This window comes from Ostrea edulis, chromosome 6, assembly GCF_947568905.1.
Source record: "Ostrea edulis chromosome 6, xbOstEdul1.1, whole genome shotgun sequence".
Classification (NCBI taxonomy): domain Eukaryota; kingdom Metazoa; phylum Mollusca; class Bivalvia; order Ostreida; family Ostreidae; genus Ostrea; species Ostrea edulis.
In genome coordinates this window covers 29,486,472-29,502,600 of record NC_079169.1, presented here as the reverse complement: position 1 = coordinate 29,502,600, position 16,129 = coordinate 29,486,472, and the positions used below count along the sequence as shown (strand labels likewise).

The following is a 16,129-nucleotide window of genomic DNA, read 5'->3' as shown; positions in this document are numbered from 1 at the left end:
TTATATAAAGAACGGCCTCACAATTGTTATGAAACATGTCAGAGAGCGTTCGACCCTTAGCTTGTATTTGCAAGTTAGAGCATCATCATAACGACCATAGAATTTGCGAAATGCTGATTTTAAACGAGACTGTTGAACCCCCTGTAATATCAACATATTTGCTAGTAGTATGCCTCTATTTTTAATCATACGCTGAACATGCTCTTCTCGTATGAAATCATTTGAGAGACATAAAACCATATGCAAGTGATAATGGAATATTGTTAATCAAAGATACGGGAAGTCGTCGAGAAATTTGGAGTAATGTTGATCATAAACATGTATACATCTTATCTAAACGTTTTATAAATTAAATGCAGAATTCCGCAAAAAGTAACGTAGCAAGTAAAGTAAACAGTCATCGCACAATCACAAAGGCTTACTCTGAATAAAGTCATACTTCTCTATGTACGCGATTGCAAAGGTCTGGCATTAGGCACACTGCTTATAGGAGTTATGAAATTAATCACTGTTCGATAACTTCGCCTTTCATTGGCATACAATTAAATCATAATGAAAATTCACGATGCACACACATTCATGAACGATAACGCACTTTGCTCGAACGTTTGCACACGATATATTTACCAAGAATAACATTGTAGGCACTGTCATTAAAAATTGTAATACTGTAAGTGTTGTCATATTGATGAGTATTTTTCCAAACATCTAGTATATCAAACAGCACAATTGAAATACATTCACATACTGTTTTAATTTTTGAAATACTTTTGATACCTTTATCTTTCATTTTAGGAATGACGTATTGCGTGATCATAAAGGCTGATGTGAGATTGATGGATATCTCCCTACACCAATCGTCCAGGGATATGTCTTCTACGAGGGATCCGAAACAAAGCGTCCCTGAAAAAGTAACAATTCAATTAAATACCAATATGAAAAATGCTTTACGATGACTTACAGGTCGTCAATAGAGTTAAATCCCTTCTTAAAACATAAAATACTGAAAATTACTTCCCTTAGAAAGCGTTTTCAAATTCATTTTAGGTTCTGGAGATATCAACAGATGTAGGTGAAGGGCCATCAATTTAGCTGGACGCTCATGGGCCCGTATCAGTGAGATGCGTTATCTTGCCTACGCCCGCCGTGACGTCGGATTTTAAGGTCATCTGCGACAGACCCACGTCTTTCACGTCTAAATGCCGAGGATTAGACGAAGATCAGTCAATACCTAATCAAAATTGTAAATGCCCTTCGGGAATCACATTGTCGACCTGACCTTCATCACTTTCGTTGTGACACGAGTTCTCAACATTATTAAGTTTTAATAGTTTATATAGATTTCAAGATGAAAGATTATAAGGTCAAAATTACAATATACCTTCCATTGTTAACTTTGCAATGCTGTCATTGTGACACTGAAGCTGAAAAGAATTGAACACGTCATAGTCATGGGGTCAAAGGTCAAAACAGACATTCATTTGGTGTTTTATAGACTTTGCAGGATACATCAGTCTGAAAACAAATTCAACGTACAAATTCCATATTCTGTAGAAAGGTACGTGTAGTTGTTTATCAAAATAAAACACCTATACATTGTGAACGAGTGTCCCAGACTGAATATTTGTCAGTTATCCCTTTCGGTATGACACGGTATCTTGAATATTTTTTTAACGAATAACCGTTTCATTTACAAACATACTTTTAATGATCAACTTTAATATTTGAATGAACATTTTCACTGAAAAACTTTATACATCAAACTTTATTGGTGCAATTATGTGCATGCATGTATGTTGGCAAGTCCAATGTACATGAAAAGGTGAATATTGCGAACAACGATCAATCTCATAACTCCTATAAGGCATACGAAATAGAGTTGAGAAAACACGGACCCCTTGATATACCAGAGGTGGGATCAGGTGCCTAGGAGGAGCAAGTATCACCTGTTGACCGGTCACACCCGCCGTGAGCCCTATATCTTGTTCTGAAAGACGTCAAACAGAATCTGTCCCAGCGACAGGTTGTATTGACAAACTAGATCGTTATAACGACCATATAATTGCAAAATGCTGACTTTAAACGAGACTGATGAAACTCCTGTACCATCAACTTATTTGTCAGGAGTCTACTTCGATTTTAAAACTGATCTTACGCAGAACAAGCTCTTGTGTATCGAATCAGTTGATATATAAACACCATATGCAGGTGACCAAGGTATATTGCTACATAAATATGGGAAGTTGACGATAGAAAAGCTGAAATCATCTCGTTTATCATAAAGTTGAGTTATTAGTTTGCCGTTAATATTTTTATAAATATCTAAGTATCAAGCAGAAGGGGGCGACACTGGGTTTTTTTTAATTTCAAGTTCACAGGGATATATCAAATCAACAAGTACATATCAATGAAAATTATTGTTAATAGAGAAAACGTCGATATATCTAAATCTTGCATTGATGGACACAGCAAGGTATTTTTTCTTTTCACGTAGAAGTTTTTGAGTAAATTCTGCTTGGTAAGAATATAAGAACAGGTCAACTAACAAAGGAACACAATTCGTGCCCATGGGAATTCCAACAGACTGTTGGAAGACCTGAACAGCAAAGACTATGAAGATATCGTCAGTGAGGAATATAAAAAGCTAGCACTAAATCTACAAATGCACACGTACATGTGACAATGATAGCTTTCATTCATATGTCGATTTGATACATAATGTATATCCCTGTGAGCTCGAAATAAAGGACACCACAGAGTCCTCCACTTCTGTTTCATACTTAGATATTTTATTGAAAGTAGACATTAACGGCAAACGGACAACTCAACTGTATGACAAACTGGATGATTTCAGCTTCTCCATCATCAACTTCCCATATTTGTGTAGCAATATTCCATTATCACCTGCATGTGGTGTTTATATATCTCAACTGATTCGATATGCAAGAGCTTGTTCTGGGTATAGTCAGTTTTTAAATCGAGGTAAGCTGCTGACAAACAGGTTGATGGTACAGGGATTTCGACAGTCTCGATTGAAGTCAGCATTTCGCAAATTCTATGGCCGTTATAACGATCTAGTTCGTCAATACAACCTCGCATTGGGTCAAATGTTGTCTGACGTGTTTCATACCGATTGTTAAGCCGTTCTTGGCACACTGATTTTGACTGCTGATAACTCCGTTTAGCTGATCAGGATATAGGGCTCATGGCGGGTGTAACCGGTCAACAGGGGATGCTTACTCCTCCTAGGCACCTGATCCCACCTCTGGTCTGTCCAGGGGTCCGTCTTTGCCCAACTATCTATTTTGTATTGCTTATAGGAGTTATGAGATTGATCACTGTTCGTTATCTTCACCTTGCACGTGTATACACTGCAAATCACATGTTTATTGTTTTAGTTTCCTTATCAATGTGTACTATGGGCTGATCCGCAACGCACAAAGCCTTAATCGGTGACGTAATTATGCTAGTTGTGTCCAGCGCGCCCATGTGTCACAATGTTCTCACTTATTCATCAATCATACGTATCGGGCTCTATATTCCACCACAAGTCGCACGTGGTGGGGTCAAAATACGGTAGTTTGATATATACACAGGCACTTTGGGCATAGATCGTACAGCACGCCCCACCTTATTTTTTCTGATCTGGAACTTTTACACTTTTTTGTTTATGATTTGTAAATATACACATCATCTAAAAATGTATTTTTTTCATCTCTGTTGTGTATCTAATTTAGTAAATATCTTGTTTCACCGATTGTAAAATGAACTAGAAAACCGCTGAGAATTATTAGAGGAAAGCGATATCTGTATTTGATATTGCAATGTTTGGGGCTGGTATATATGTTAAAATCAATAATATTCAAAGATACACTGGAATGAAAATTTGTCAGAAAGAAATCATGAAACATATTTATGAGAGATTGATGCAAATATAAATTACTTCTATTTGGCACACACTCATCTACTAAAACACAACAGAGTGCAACTAAATCCCATTGTAAGGGGATTCAAAATGGACAACTGGTACAAAATGTGATACATACTATCCGAAAAGAATTATGAATTTGACATACTGATGTCTATGAAAAGGAAACTTTGACACAGGGCGTCTAAGCGTTTTCAAACACATCTGAGCTTTAGCTTACCTGTTTTTAAATTCATATGAAGCAGGATTTATTCAGAAACTTCTACATGAGAAGAAAAAATATCTTACTGTGGCCTTCAATTCGACATTTATATATATCGAAGACGTTTTATCTATTAACAATAAAAACTTTCATTCATATGTCGATTCGATATATCCTTGCGAGCTCGAAATAAAAGACACCGCAGAGTCGTCCACTTCTGCTTCATACTTAGATATTTTATTGAAAGTAGATATTAACGGCAAACTAACAACTCAACTTTATGACAAACGGGATGATTTCAGCTTCTCCATCGTCAACTTCCCATATTTATATTCCACTATCAACTTCATATGGAGTTTATATCTCTCAGCTGATTCGATACACAAGAGCTTGGTCTGCGTATGATCAGTTTTTAAATCGAGGCAAGCTACTGACAAGCAAGTTGATGGTACAGGGGTTTCAACAGTCTCGTTTGAAGTCAACATTTCTCAAATTCTATGGTCTTTGTAACGATCTAATTTGCCAATACAACCTATCAATGGGTCAAATGCTGTCTGACGTGTTTCATACCGATTGTTAGACCGTTTGTGGCACACTGATTTTGACTACGAATAACTCCGTTTACCTGATTAAGATATACGGCCCACGGCGGGTGTGACCGGTCAACAGGGTATGCTTACTCGTCCTAGGTGTGTCCAGGGGCCCGTGTTTGCCCAACTATCTATTTTGTATTGCTTATGGGATTTATGAGATTGATCATTGTTCGTTATCTTCACTTTTCATAGAAGTGTGCTACATTTTTGAAAACAAATACTTTTAGGAAAATAACTAGCTGGATCCGCCTCTCCTGATACTATGCACATCTACAAATAGCAATGAAGCATTGTACAAAGTCTATCCGATAAGTCAAATAGGAGGAGAATCGTTCACATGATGTTGTGACAGACAGACAGACGGACGGACGGACGGAAAGTACAAAAACAATGTCTACCCCTGAAAGAGGGGGACAAAATGACATACAGATAGATAGAGAAAGTGACATGACAGCAAAGTATATAGGTGTCTCCCTCTTATTGTAAATTATTTCTGTACAAAATTTGAAAACTTCACAACGAAAACTGTTTTCAAGAGTCATCGTGTCACAAAGTGTTGACGGACAGACGGACGATGTGATTACTATAGGGCTCCCCGCATTTCATGCGGGGCTCTAAATATATCACTGATAACGAGTGATCATATAATATACGAAGAAATAAATTGCTGTGATTCCCGCGGGGATCCAGTTTCGCGGTACCCCTTGCTTGTCGTAAAAGACAAGGCCCTTGCTTGTCTTAATATGAGACTAAACGGACGGTCCTTCGGATAAGATCGCAAAAAATGAAGCCCCGTGTCATAGCAGGTGTAGCACGATAAAAATCCCTCTCTTCTCAAAGGCCCTAGGCGCCGAGCGTAGGCCTAAATTTTGTAGCTCTTCATCGGTAATGGTGACGTCTCCATATGAGTGAAAAATTCTCGAGAGGGATGTTGGACAATATACAATAAATTGCTGTGAGTTGCGTAGGAATAATATGACAATTTTGATGGTGCAGATTTGAGAAAAAACATATCACCCTTATCTGTCATTACCAACATTATTATGAATGAACTATATGCCATTAACACTAGGTCTAGTACATGTAGCCTGATATTTGACTTGTTATCTTGGACCTTGTCAATCTAATTAAAATTGGATGTTGGATCCGCTCGCATACTCGCTACACAAACGTTTGTGTAGCGAGTATGCAAGCGGATCCAACATCTAATTTCAATTAGATTGGGACCTTGACTGCGCAAGTTTTCTATTTACGTCTTAGGCTTGACGCGGAAAATGTACGAAAGGGTTTCGAACCCACCACGATATCCCGGTCATGAAGCGAACTTAAGATGAGGCTCGCTTCAGATTTATTCAAAAGTGCCCCATGTCCACATTGCATAAAGACTTGAAACGTGTATATTCAATTACTTCACAAATACCTGCAACATTGACAAAAATGTCTACGCCCTCTGGATGTTCTTTGTCTATTTCCTTGAACAGTTTTTCGATGTCTTCTGTTAAAGCTAAATCACATGAGATATACGTCATATGTGTACCAGATCTGAAATAACAATGGTAGTACTAGTCTTAAGTGGGCTCTGAAAACTACATCTGAAATTATATACGGGAAACTAAACACAAAAAGAGCAGTGCTATACTGCTTGTATCAATAGCATATGCATATGTATACAGTACAATGAAATCCTAAGGTTAACGAAAGATTAATTGATTATATATTGGTTAACGCCCCTCTCGAGAATTTTCACTAATATAGAGACGTCACCATTGCCGGTGAAGGACTGAAAAATTTAGGCCCTCGACGTTTTCCTTCTATGAAATATTCAATTTGGTAGAGGCCTTCCTGCTCTACATCACTATGCATTTAGTTTTTCATACAGATGTGGAGTTGTAGAGGAATGTTTTGAAAATTGGTTAATATTTGACAGTTTACCCGGTAAGGTCCCAGTGGTGCAGGATTCCTGTAATTTACAATTTATGCCCCCTTGTCCCAAAGAAACGTTGTGCTTAAAGCATGGAATGGTAGCCATCAAGAAGTGAAAAGTGTTCTATTGTTAACGCATGACAACAGAAGCTGACCAATTGCAATTGGTCACTAAAGTTACTCAGGTGACATAAAAATTCATATTAGGATCTTTTGCAGCAAATTCTGGAATGCAACTTGCTTTTCACAGTGTGTGTATGTGTCTCTGTGTTTCAAGTATTTAGGATTAAATCAATAAATTCAGGGATACTTCATCTTGCGATAATGAAATGACACTGCATTAAAACGTCTGTAGTCTAGAACACCAGTGTGATTGGATTTCTAATGGATTTTATAATGAAAGAACAACCACTCAGATTCTAACTCTAAAGCTCGAGAGACTTTTTGGGGACAAATGTCAAGCAGTTATTTACGACTTTTTTCTTTTCCCCTTCCTTATTTCTTTCATAAAGCGTCTCGTGGGGATCCTGGTTAGAATAGGTCCTCAGTACCCCTTGCTTGTCTTAAGAGGCGACTAAATGGGGCAGTCATTCGGATGAAGTCACAAAACCTGAAGTCCCGAGTCACAGCAGGTGTGGCTCGATAAAACCCCTCCCTGCTTAATGGTCACAAGTTCCGAGCATAGGCCTTCATCGGCAATGGTGACGTCTCCATGAGTGAAAGATTCTCGAGAGGGACGTTAAACAATATACAATAAGTCAATTATTCATCAAGTCATTCATCATATAAAGTAGTTCATTAGTGGCATGTACTTCGGGGATCATTCATCAGTTTTACTGATTTTCTTTTTACATGCTGATATTCTGACTACGGATTATTCCGTTTACCAGATCATCATGGGTCACGGCGGTTGACCAGTTGACAGGGGATGCTCACTCCTGTTGGTATGTCCAGGGATCCGTGTTTGCCGTTCTCTTAATTATGTGTTCTTTGTAGGAACTATGAGATTAATAACTGTTCGTTATCTTTACCTTTTCACCGATTAGTGTCATCAAAATTACTTGCAAACACGTGGAAGTACGTGCGTTTAATTTATATATACATGTATATACGTGTATATATATATATAAATAAATATATATATATATATATATATATATATATATATATATATATATATATATATATATAATTATAAGATCGTTTAGATCCTAGGGGTAAACGTAAAGTTGGGTGTTATAATTGTTTGTTTGTGCTTTATATATATATATATATATATATATATATATATATATATATATATATATATATATATATCGTGAATGAGAAAAATGGAATTATAGTTTTGACATCAAATGTATATATCAAAGAACTTACAATATAAGGTTGGTTGTTTGTTTTACATCTCTTCAAGAAGTTTTCACTCATATTGAGACGTCACCAACTTAGCTAAAGTACCACAAATTCAGACCTATTATCAGCGCTCAGGTCTTTAATAATGAGGGTTCTTTAACGTGGCAACGCCTGTTGCGACACGGTGCCTCCGTTTGTAAGGTCAGAAACGAAAGATCTGTGATTCTCACTTCTAAATGTCGTGTAACGTCTCCATATCAGTGAAAAATTATCGAGCGGGAGTAAAACAATATACAATCAATAAATCTATTAAACAATTACTACCCCCATATACATATACCGTATAGCAGGTTTTTTCTGCGGGGTATTGAATTTGGCTTATTTTAACGGTTAGACAGCTTTCCGTCAAAATTTTACTCGCAAAATATGTACCCAGTTGCGACTTCAGTATTTGCAAGAGAGATAACTCTTCTCCGTTCGCCAAAATTTATTCCACTAAAATCTTTAGCATACATTTGACCCAGTTAATCGCCAAATTTTAGACCCGCAGAAAAAAAAACCGTATACGGTATATATGTTATATGTAAGGTATATGTATGTTGGATTTATTCTAATTGGATAATGCTTTAACATACATGTATTACATGTACATGTACATAGCTTTCCAATAAATGAGGGAAAGAAGGTGAGATTATTACTGTGCATAATACACATGCAAGTGTCTACTGAACGATTCAATGGGCTTTACTACATTAAAACAAATAGTACCACCCTTTAATCAGGAAGACGTTTGGAGAACATTTATAATGGTTCCCGTTATAATTAGAACTAGATAACTACAAAGTTTCATGAATTCAATTCAGATGTTCCAGAGGAATTGCGCTGACAAGGACAGGACTGAAAGGTCAAAAGCATTACACCCTCTACAACTCCTCACGTGGAGTATACGGAATGTGTGTATATAATTGTGAAACTTAAAAAAAAAAACTAAGAATGCTTGTACAGTCAGATTTAGAAATGTTTTAATATCTAATTTATTCCTCTAAGGTGGCTAACTACACCCAGAAATAGTTTCTCAAATCAGTACGAATTGATTTAATTATAAAAGATGTAAAACTTATACGGTACCAATTTTGATGCACCAGATGCGTATTTCGACAAATAGTGTCTGTTCAGTGATGCTCAAGCCGAAATTGTGGAAAATCGAAATAACAATAAACTTGTAGGAGCTAAACGCAAAACGAAGACATGATGATATACATTAAGTATATATGCTATAAAGGCAAAAAATATACAAATTTGGATAAAAACATTATTTAAAAAAAAATCATTTCAACATATATGAAGAAGATTCTGGCGGATTGAACCCGAGATCTGCGATTCACCAGCCCAATGCTTTAACCACTGAGCAACGATGGTAGACAAACAAATCGATTGATACAAATATAATTTCACAAAACATTTAAATCGCCATATTGTGACGTGGTGTCATACAGAGTACAAGCTTTAGTGTAGTGAGCAACCTTAAATCTTCAAAACCGTATTTCAAGCTAAACTAAATAGTTGCTTCATATACCCTTATGTGACCAATTCGTCCCAATTCAAAAGTGTTTTCGTGCATTTTTTAAATCTCAATTTGAGACGGAAATTCGTAGTTTCTTAGCAAACGAGTCGTCTATACTAATATATAGTCTATTAAGAAGAACATTTGAACGCCTTGCGTATAAACATTCGCTCATCTGCTACATGGCTTAAAAGAAATTTGTAATACTTACACAAGATTTAATTCGTCAAAGACGCTGTCGACTGCGTACTTTGGGACCTGATCTGTTCCTATAATGAAACATCCGGCCTCTGCCAATCCCTTGATAACTTCTTTACCGAGAGTGCCTGTGGAGCCTGTCACAAGAGCCGTTTTTCCAGTCAGACAAAGCGACATGTTCTCTAAAGAGAAGCTGTAAAATGAGTGCTGATGATACCGTAAGCGGATCAGATTTTTTTTATAGAAAGCCCATAAGACTAATTGCCTTGATAGAATTTAAGATAAACTAACGACCAATGTATGCGTCCAATTAAAATTGGAAGTTACGTCAAAAGAGTCAAATTGTGGTAATTGCAGGATGGCAGAAAAAGGTAAGAAACACGGTCAGAGACAACATGGTCTATATTTCTCAAATGATACCTTTATATGAATTAAAGTTACCTGAGCACACATTTCAGCCTGATCTCAAAGACAAAAGTAATTCAATCAAGATGATTTTCCTGATAACGACGTCTGGATTTCATCAATGAAACCAGTAATCTCAACCACCCCGGCTTCATTAAGCCAAGCGAAATATCCATACCCTTTGAAGATCAATTCCTACGTCGGAAATTTTCATTTAGACCGTCCAGTGGTATTGATTACCTTATTAATTCATTACTCCCCGAATCCAACCATTTTTCTTCGGATTAAGTAAATGGTGTTGCGTTTCTTCGTTTTATTACCTTCTGTTTACAGGAGGTTCGCAATTGCCTACTGAGAACATAACCTAATTCTCGAGTTTTTTTGGTTAAATTTGAAAAAACTTAGCAATTCAAGTTATAGTACACACGGGATACATGAATAAAAATACGGGGGAAAAAATTGTGGTTTTTCTTCTCTAGATCTAAAGGTCTGATGCTCACCTGTTATTTTTTTCAAAGTGTACAGAATTACATGTACCTTATTGCAGCTGAATTTGTTATAAAGGTTATTTACTTTCCCTTATCTACATGCTTGAAAGCATTTGCATGTAAAAGAAAACAGTGAGAAGACAATTCGAAAAGTAAATATAGTGGGAACCCATTACATTTTGTAATACATTTGCCACTCGTGGTGGGAACTCCTGGGCATGCGTATCATATTCGATTCAAATAGCTAGTATATAGATGGATCACATCCAGTTAATTCTGCCATCTCAACCTTTTTTTCGCCCTTCCGTGTTCCAACGTATGATCTGCTCGTTTAGGACGGGTATCATTTCTCGCCAATTCGAAGCCATGTCTGATACGCGCATGAGGGGAATTCCAACATGACGTACATGTACATGACCCAGACGCAGTTGTCTAAATTTAGATTCTAAAGAGCGTAAATAACGAAGATATTGCCCAGTGGTCCTAAATTCCCTAAAATATTCATTTTGTTTAGTTTTCCTAAGATTTCTTTAAAATGTTGAATTCAAGGAGAAATCATTTTTTCAACCCTAATTTTTCATGTCCATTCCTTTTTTCTTCATATTTCTTCTCTAACATTTTTTTTGAAAATGCATTCTACTCAATGTGTCTTAAAGTAGTTTGCAGATCTTATTCAGATTATACAGTGAAAGACAGTTGTTGACCAGTGGAGCCATGTGTCAACTTGATTTGTGACTATAAAAATAGCAATACTTTTAAGCAATATTTCCAACAGAAGATTGTCTGAGGGATAAGTTCATGTTCCATCACTGAAAGTGTAGCATGCAGTAGACATATTTAGATATATATTCATAAAGAGCAATATTTCCTTTTTTACTTTAGTAAAACCATTATTTGTGTACAATTACATGTGCAAATGCATTCAAAATTTCCAATAAACACTGTTCTAAGCAGGGTTTTTTTTGTTTACTTGATAATTTTGACTTGTAAAAATTGTACAAATGCCAGCAAGCTTAACATGTTTACAAGTTGAAAACTTAATTTTCACTGCAATGATTCAGGGCACAATTTAACAAAAGTTTAATTTAAAAAAATAATGATGAGAGATGGCGGCTAGATGGAGGCCAAATCAATTACGCACTGATTGTTCTTAAAATATACAGCTACAGGACTATTTCTATGACATGTAGTTAGAATGTAGTTCTCTCAATAGGAAAATAATTTCATCAACTTTATGACAAACGGGATGACATCAGCTTCTCTATCGTCAACTTCCCATATTTATGTAGCAATATTTACAGGGGATGCTTACTCCTCCTAGGCACCTGATCCCACCTCTGATGTGTTCAGGGCTCCGTGTTTGCCCAACCATCAATTTTGTATTGCTTATAGGAGTTATGAGATTGATCACTGTTCGTTATATCCACCTTTTATCATTCTGTATCTTTCCAATGATAGTCAATAGCTGAAATAATGGAATCCTGAAAGACTCCTTCCTGCACGTAAAGTATTTTAGTGAGTCTTGTATTGTCAAATACGCAAAGGTAAACCAATGTCTAAAACTACCCTATACTGTAGTTATATAATTCCAAAATTTTCTTATTTTATCCCTATAATTAGTCCCTATCTTTAGTCAACAAGTGCTGGACAGTCTGTATTCAGGGATTAATAACTAAAGAGATAATTTCATATTTTTATTTCTCTTACACGAAAACGTGAAACATTTATGGTACGGTATTATAGTGACAAAACACACAGCTTTACACCGATGGTCTTACCTCTGGAAGTCTACACTGTACACGTGACTGTCACGTGATGTATGTTCGTAATATGCATTAGAAGTTGGGTGACCGTTGTTTGTAAACACAAATTCAAAAAATAAAATAATTCTGGTTAAAGAAGTTCGCACCTGACATTTGGAGTAATGTCAATGTTTTGGGAAGTGTATTTAATATTTCTATGTTGAAGGAGAATTAGGAAATTGAAAAGAAAAACTAGGGTCGCAATGCTTGTTATTGAGCTACAGTGTTCTAATCTTGACCTTTTTGCACTTAAAATTTAATCAATTAAACCTGATTTGTCTGTTGGTGTCAACACAATATAAGCAACAGAAATCAATCATTACATGAAATAGATACATAATCATGTCTTCGAACAATACAGATAAAAAAAAGTTTAATACAAGTAATGGAAATAAATAATGACCTTTTTGCACTTGGGATATAAAAAAAAATTCATATGATATCAAATTTGAGAGTTTAAAAAGACATGTTAGGAGTAATGTCAATTTCTAGAATTTCACATAATTTTCAAGGTCTTGTCTTAAAAATTTGAAATGGAACTTTAAAAAGTGGGGGCGGGAGATCAAAATTGTATTTAAATTATTGCCGAAAATATCGAATTTTTATACAAAAGAGGGTGTTGCACCGAAGCAGGAATGTTCCCTAATCGGAGCTCTGTGTCGGCATTCGTGACGTAGAACTGACCTTCATTCATATTTATACTCATTGTGTATTTGCCATTTAAATACCTTAAGGATTCCCCACTAGGGACAAGTCTAATACATTTTATGTGTCAATACATTATACATGTAGTCTAAAGATAATTTTTGAAATCGTGAAAATTAAATTGTCTTATTTTTTTCTGAGTATCAGATACAATGTATACGGTTCCATGTTACGAGAGTATCAAATATTTAATATTCTATACTACTACAGTCCAAAAGCTCTTATACTCGTATGTATTATTTTCTACAACCAACAATTGGCAACTGTATATGACTCTGACCACAAAACAAAATATAGGAATTCAATACCCATTATAATAAAGTTCAACATTATTCGAAGTACATGCACCTGTAAAATTGATTCAATATAGCAATTTGCTACTGGAATACATATAAACTCAAACTGTTTAACGGTTATATACCTTGTTTGGCCTTAAGGTTTTTCTTCCGAAGCTTTGCATAGTTCACAACGGTTTTTCGTAAAAGGCACCATGCCTTTGTCAACAACTTTCATTCAGAAAAACATACAAGTTCTCGTTAGCATCCTTGACTATTAAAACACAGGTACTGCATGCTGTGTTCGGCGTGTTTGTTGAGAGTTCTATTCACAAACTAAACAGTGTCCAGGTTGGAAGCTTATTTCAAACTCGGCACATGGTAATAAACAGAGATTTGACATGAAACATATATATAAAAACTAATAATAAAACGTGCAACACCTTCTTTCGAGTAAATTAATTTAAACTTTTTAAAAGAATCGGTGTTCTATTTGGAAAAATATAACAACCAAATTAATAAATTACAACATTTGATCTAGTTCCAAGTCTGAACTACTTGTATCATAAATTATAAAACTGAAATACAGGTATAGGAGTATAAAAATAGAAGATATATTAGATGAACCAGAAACTGTAATATTACGCAGATTTAGAAGATTTTGATTAATGAATCCTTCCATCACAAAATATAGTCCTTGCAAACCCTTTCAAAATTTGAATTGACACAAATTTTTTCAACTTATTAGGGTTCAGTAATAGTTTTGTAATATGTTTGCACCAATGGGATCAGTATTGAACCAGTGAATACTTAGTTGTAGCATCCTGCGCAGTTGTATTCAAAAGCTAAGGAGCTAACGTCCTTAAAACAGGTGAAATAATGTATGGCATGTCGTACAGCCATATAAATGTGTACGTGCGATAATTTAAATGCAAGGTGATTTACAAGGTGGACAAACTTTATCGAAAGTACGACCACACAACTTCAAATAATAAGCTTGTGCAACTTCATATCTGGATGATATGCTTCTCTATTAGGTTGATGACCTCACTGAAAGGCTATTTTGTATTATGCATGTAATGAAGGCAATGTGTCATTTTTGTTTTGATGCCCCCCATTGGATAATTTTTCCTATTCAAATAGACACATCACCATCCGTGGGTGAGGTGCCATGAATTTTGACCTTTGCATGACGATCGAATGAAACTGAAACTCTAATTCTAAAGGCTTGAGAGCATTTTCCACATCGTCATTGTGTGTTTATTTTAACACATCAAGATTATATATTAAACACACACAAACATGTTTAAATCAATTGTTAAACCAAAACTATGGAGTTTAGATTAAATATTAAAATACAAAAATATACAATAAAACAAAAGTTTTAAGATAAGATAAACTTATAAACGAAAATATATATTTGAAACAGAAAAAAAATGTTAAAATGAAATTGTTAAAACAAAATTATAGAATAAGGATTAAATACTGTAAAGGGCTTTAATTTAGTGGGGCTAAAATTTCGCGAGTTTTATTGTTCGAGTTTTCACGATGGTTTAAATTTCACGGATAAACCCCTCTCATGTATGAACTCATACCCCAAATACTTTTAACAACACTTTGCGATGGTTTTATTTCAAGATACAATAGTCAAAACAAAGATGTAGAAAACGGATTAAAAATCAAATAAAAACAAAAATGTTAGAATAAGGTAACCTTGTAAAAATAAAATTAATACAAAAATGTAGAATTAAACATAAAAACATGAAATGAAATTAAAAACCAAACTGATAAGATATCATTGTGGCACCGATATACCTCCATACACACCATCCGTGGAAACATTAATGCTTATAGACCTCTAGTAATGTTCATTTTAATGACTGCGTTTCAAGCAAAACATCCGTTTACTGACAAGAACAGCGCCGACGTCCTCGGAAAAAAAATTCAAAATGTCAATCGATCGACATTGCTGGATGTTGGCTTCTATTTTTTTTATATCAAAAATCACCTGCAGGTTTTTTTTTGTTTTTTTTTTTTTTTTTTGGTGTGATTTAAATTCAGTTCTAAACTCAACAACTCTATATCTGTTTAAGTGTAAGGAAGTGGAAAATATCTGAAACATAAAGTGTGTACGTGCTATTTTAGAAATTAATAAAACACACATACACCATTCACATTATACTGTAGCTGTAAGCGCCGTGTACCAAATCACATAATGCAAATGACTCAAATTATAGAAAGAAAGATAGTTTTTTACCTTTGTGCAAATTTGTCTGAAGAATAACCATGTGAACTGATAAAAGTAAATCCTATACTGTATCCCTCACTCCGCGTGCCTTGTTTGTCGACTTCATTTTACGAGAAATGGAGCATGACGCTGTATCGGAGAGGGCTTTTCAGTACGTGTGTTTTGTCTTCGTCATATTTATTTTTGTAAACAGGAACTGCCTTTGAATTATTGAATGCCTACGTTGGTGTCAACTTTTGTAACTCTCATTCATTCAGTTATTAATTTTGTTAAGAAAAATAAGCGAATACATGTGTTGGGTACATATGTACATATTGTATAGTGAATAAAATTGTGACTAAATTCTGCCGATTTTCCGATGACTTCTTTGCAGACGGTGTAGACCACATTTTGCAATTTACTGGTATGTTATATGCATTTTATTTAATGTTTACATTCAAAGTAG

At 35.2% G+C, this 16,129-nt stretch overlaps 1 protein-coding gene across 2 annotated transcripts in view; it reads right to left on the bottom strand.

The window, feature by feature from the left end:
- Positions 1-15,839, bottom strand: part of LOC125645999 (D-beta-hydroxybutyrate dehydrogenase-like) — a 38,680-nt gene extending 22,841 nt beyond the window's left edge. Inside the window, exons 1-4 of one of the 2 annotated variants that reach the window (XM_048872083.2) lie at positions 15,694-15,839; positions 9,775-9,943; positions 6,144-6,265; positions 778-903 (exon numbers count right to left, since the gene is read on the bottom strand). In XM_048872083.2, the coding sequence (XP_048728040.1) occupies positions 778-903; positions 6,144-6,265; positions 9,775-9,943; positions 15,694-15,724 (448 nt within the window). In that variant the 5' untranslated portion in view covers positions 15,725-15,839. Of the gene's footprint in view, positions 1-777; positions 904-6,143; positions 6,266-9,774; positions 9,955-15,693 lie in introns of both variants that reach the window. The other variant, XM_048872084.2, reaches the window with a different exon arrangement.
- Positions 15,840-16,129: the final 290 nt, after the last annotated feature.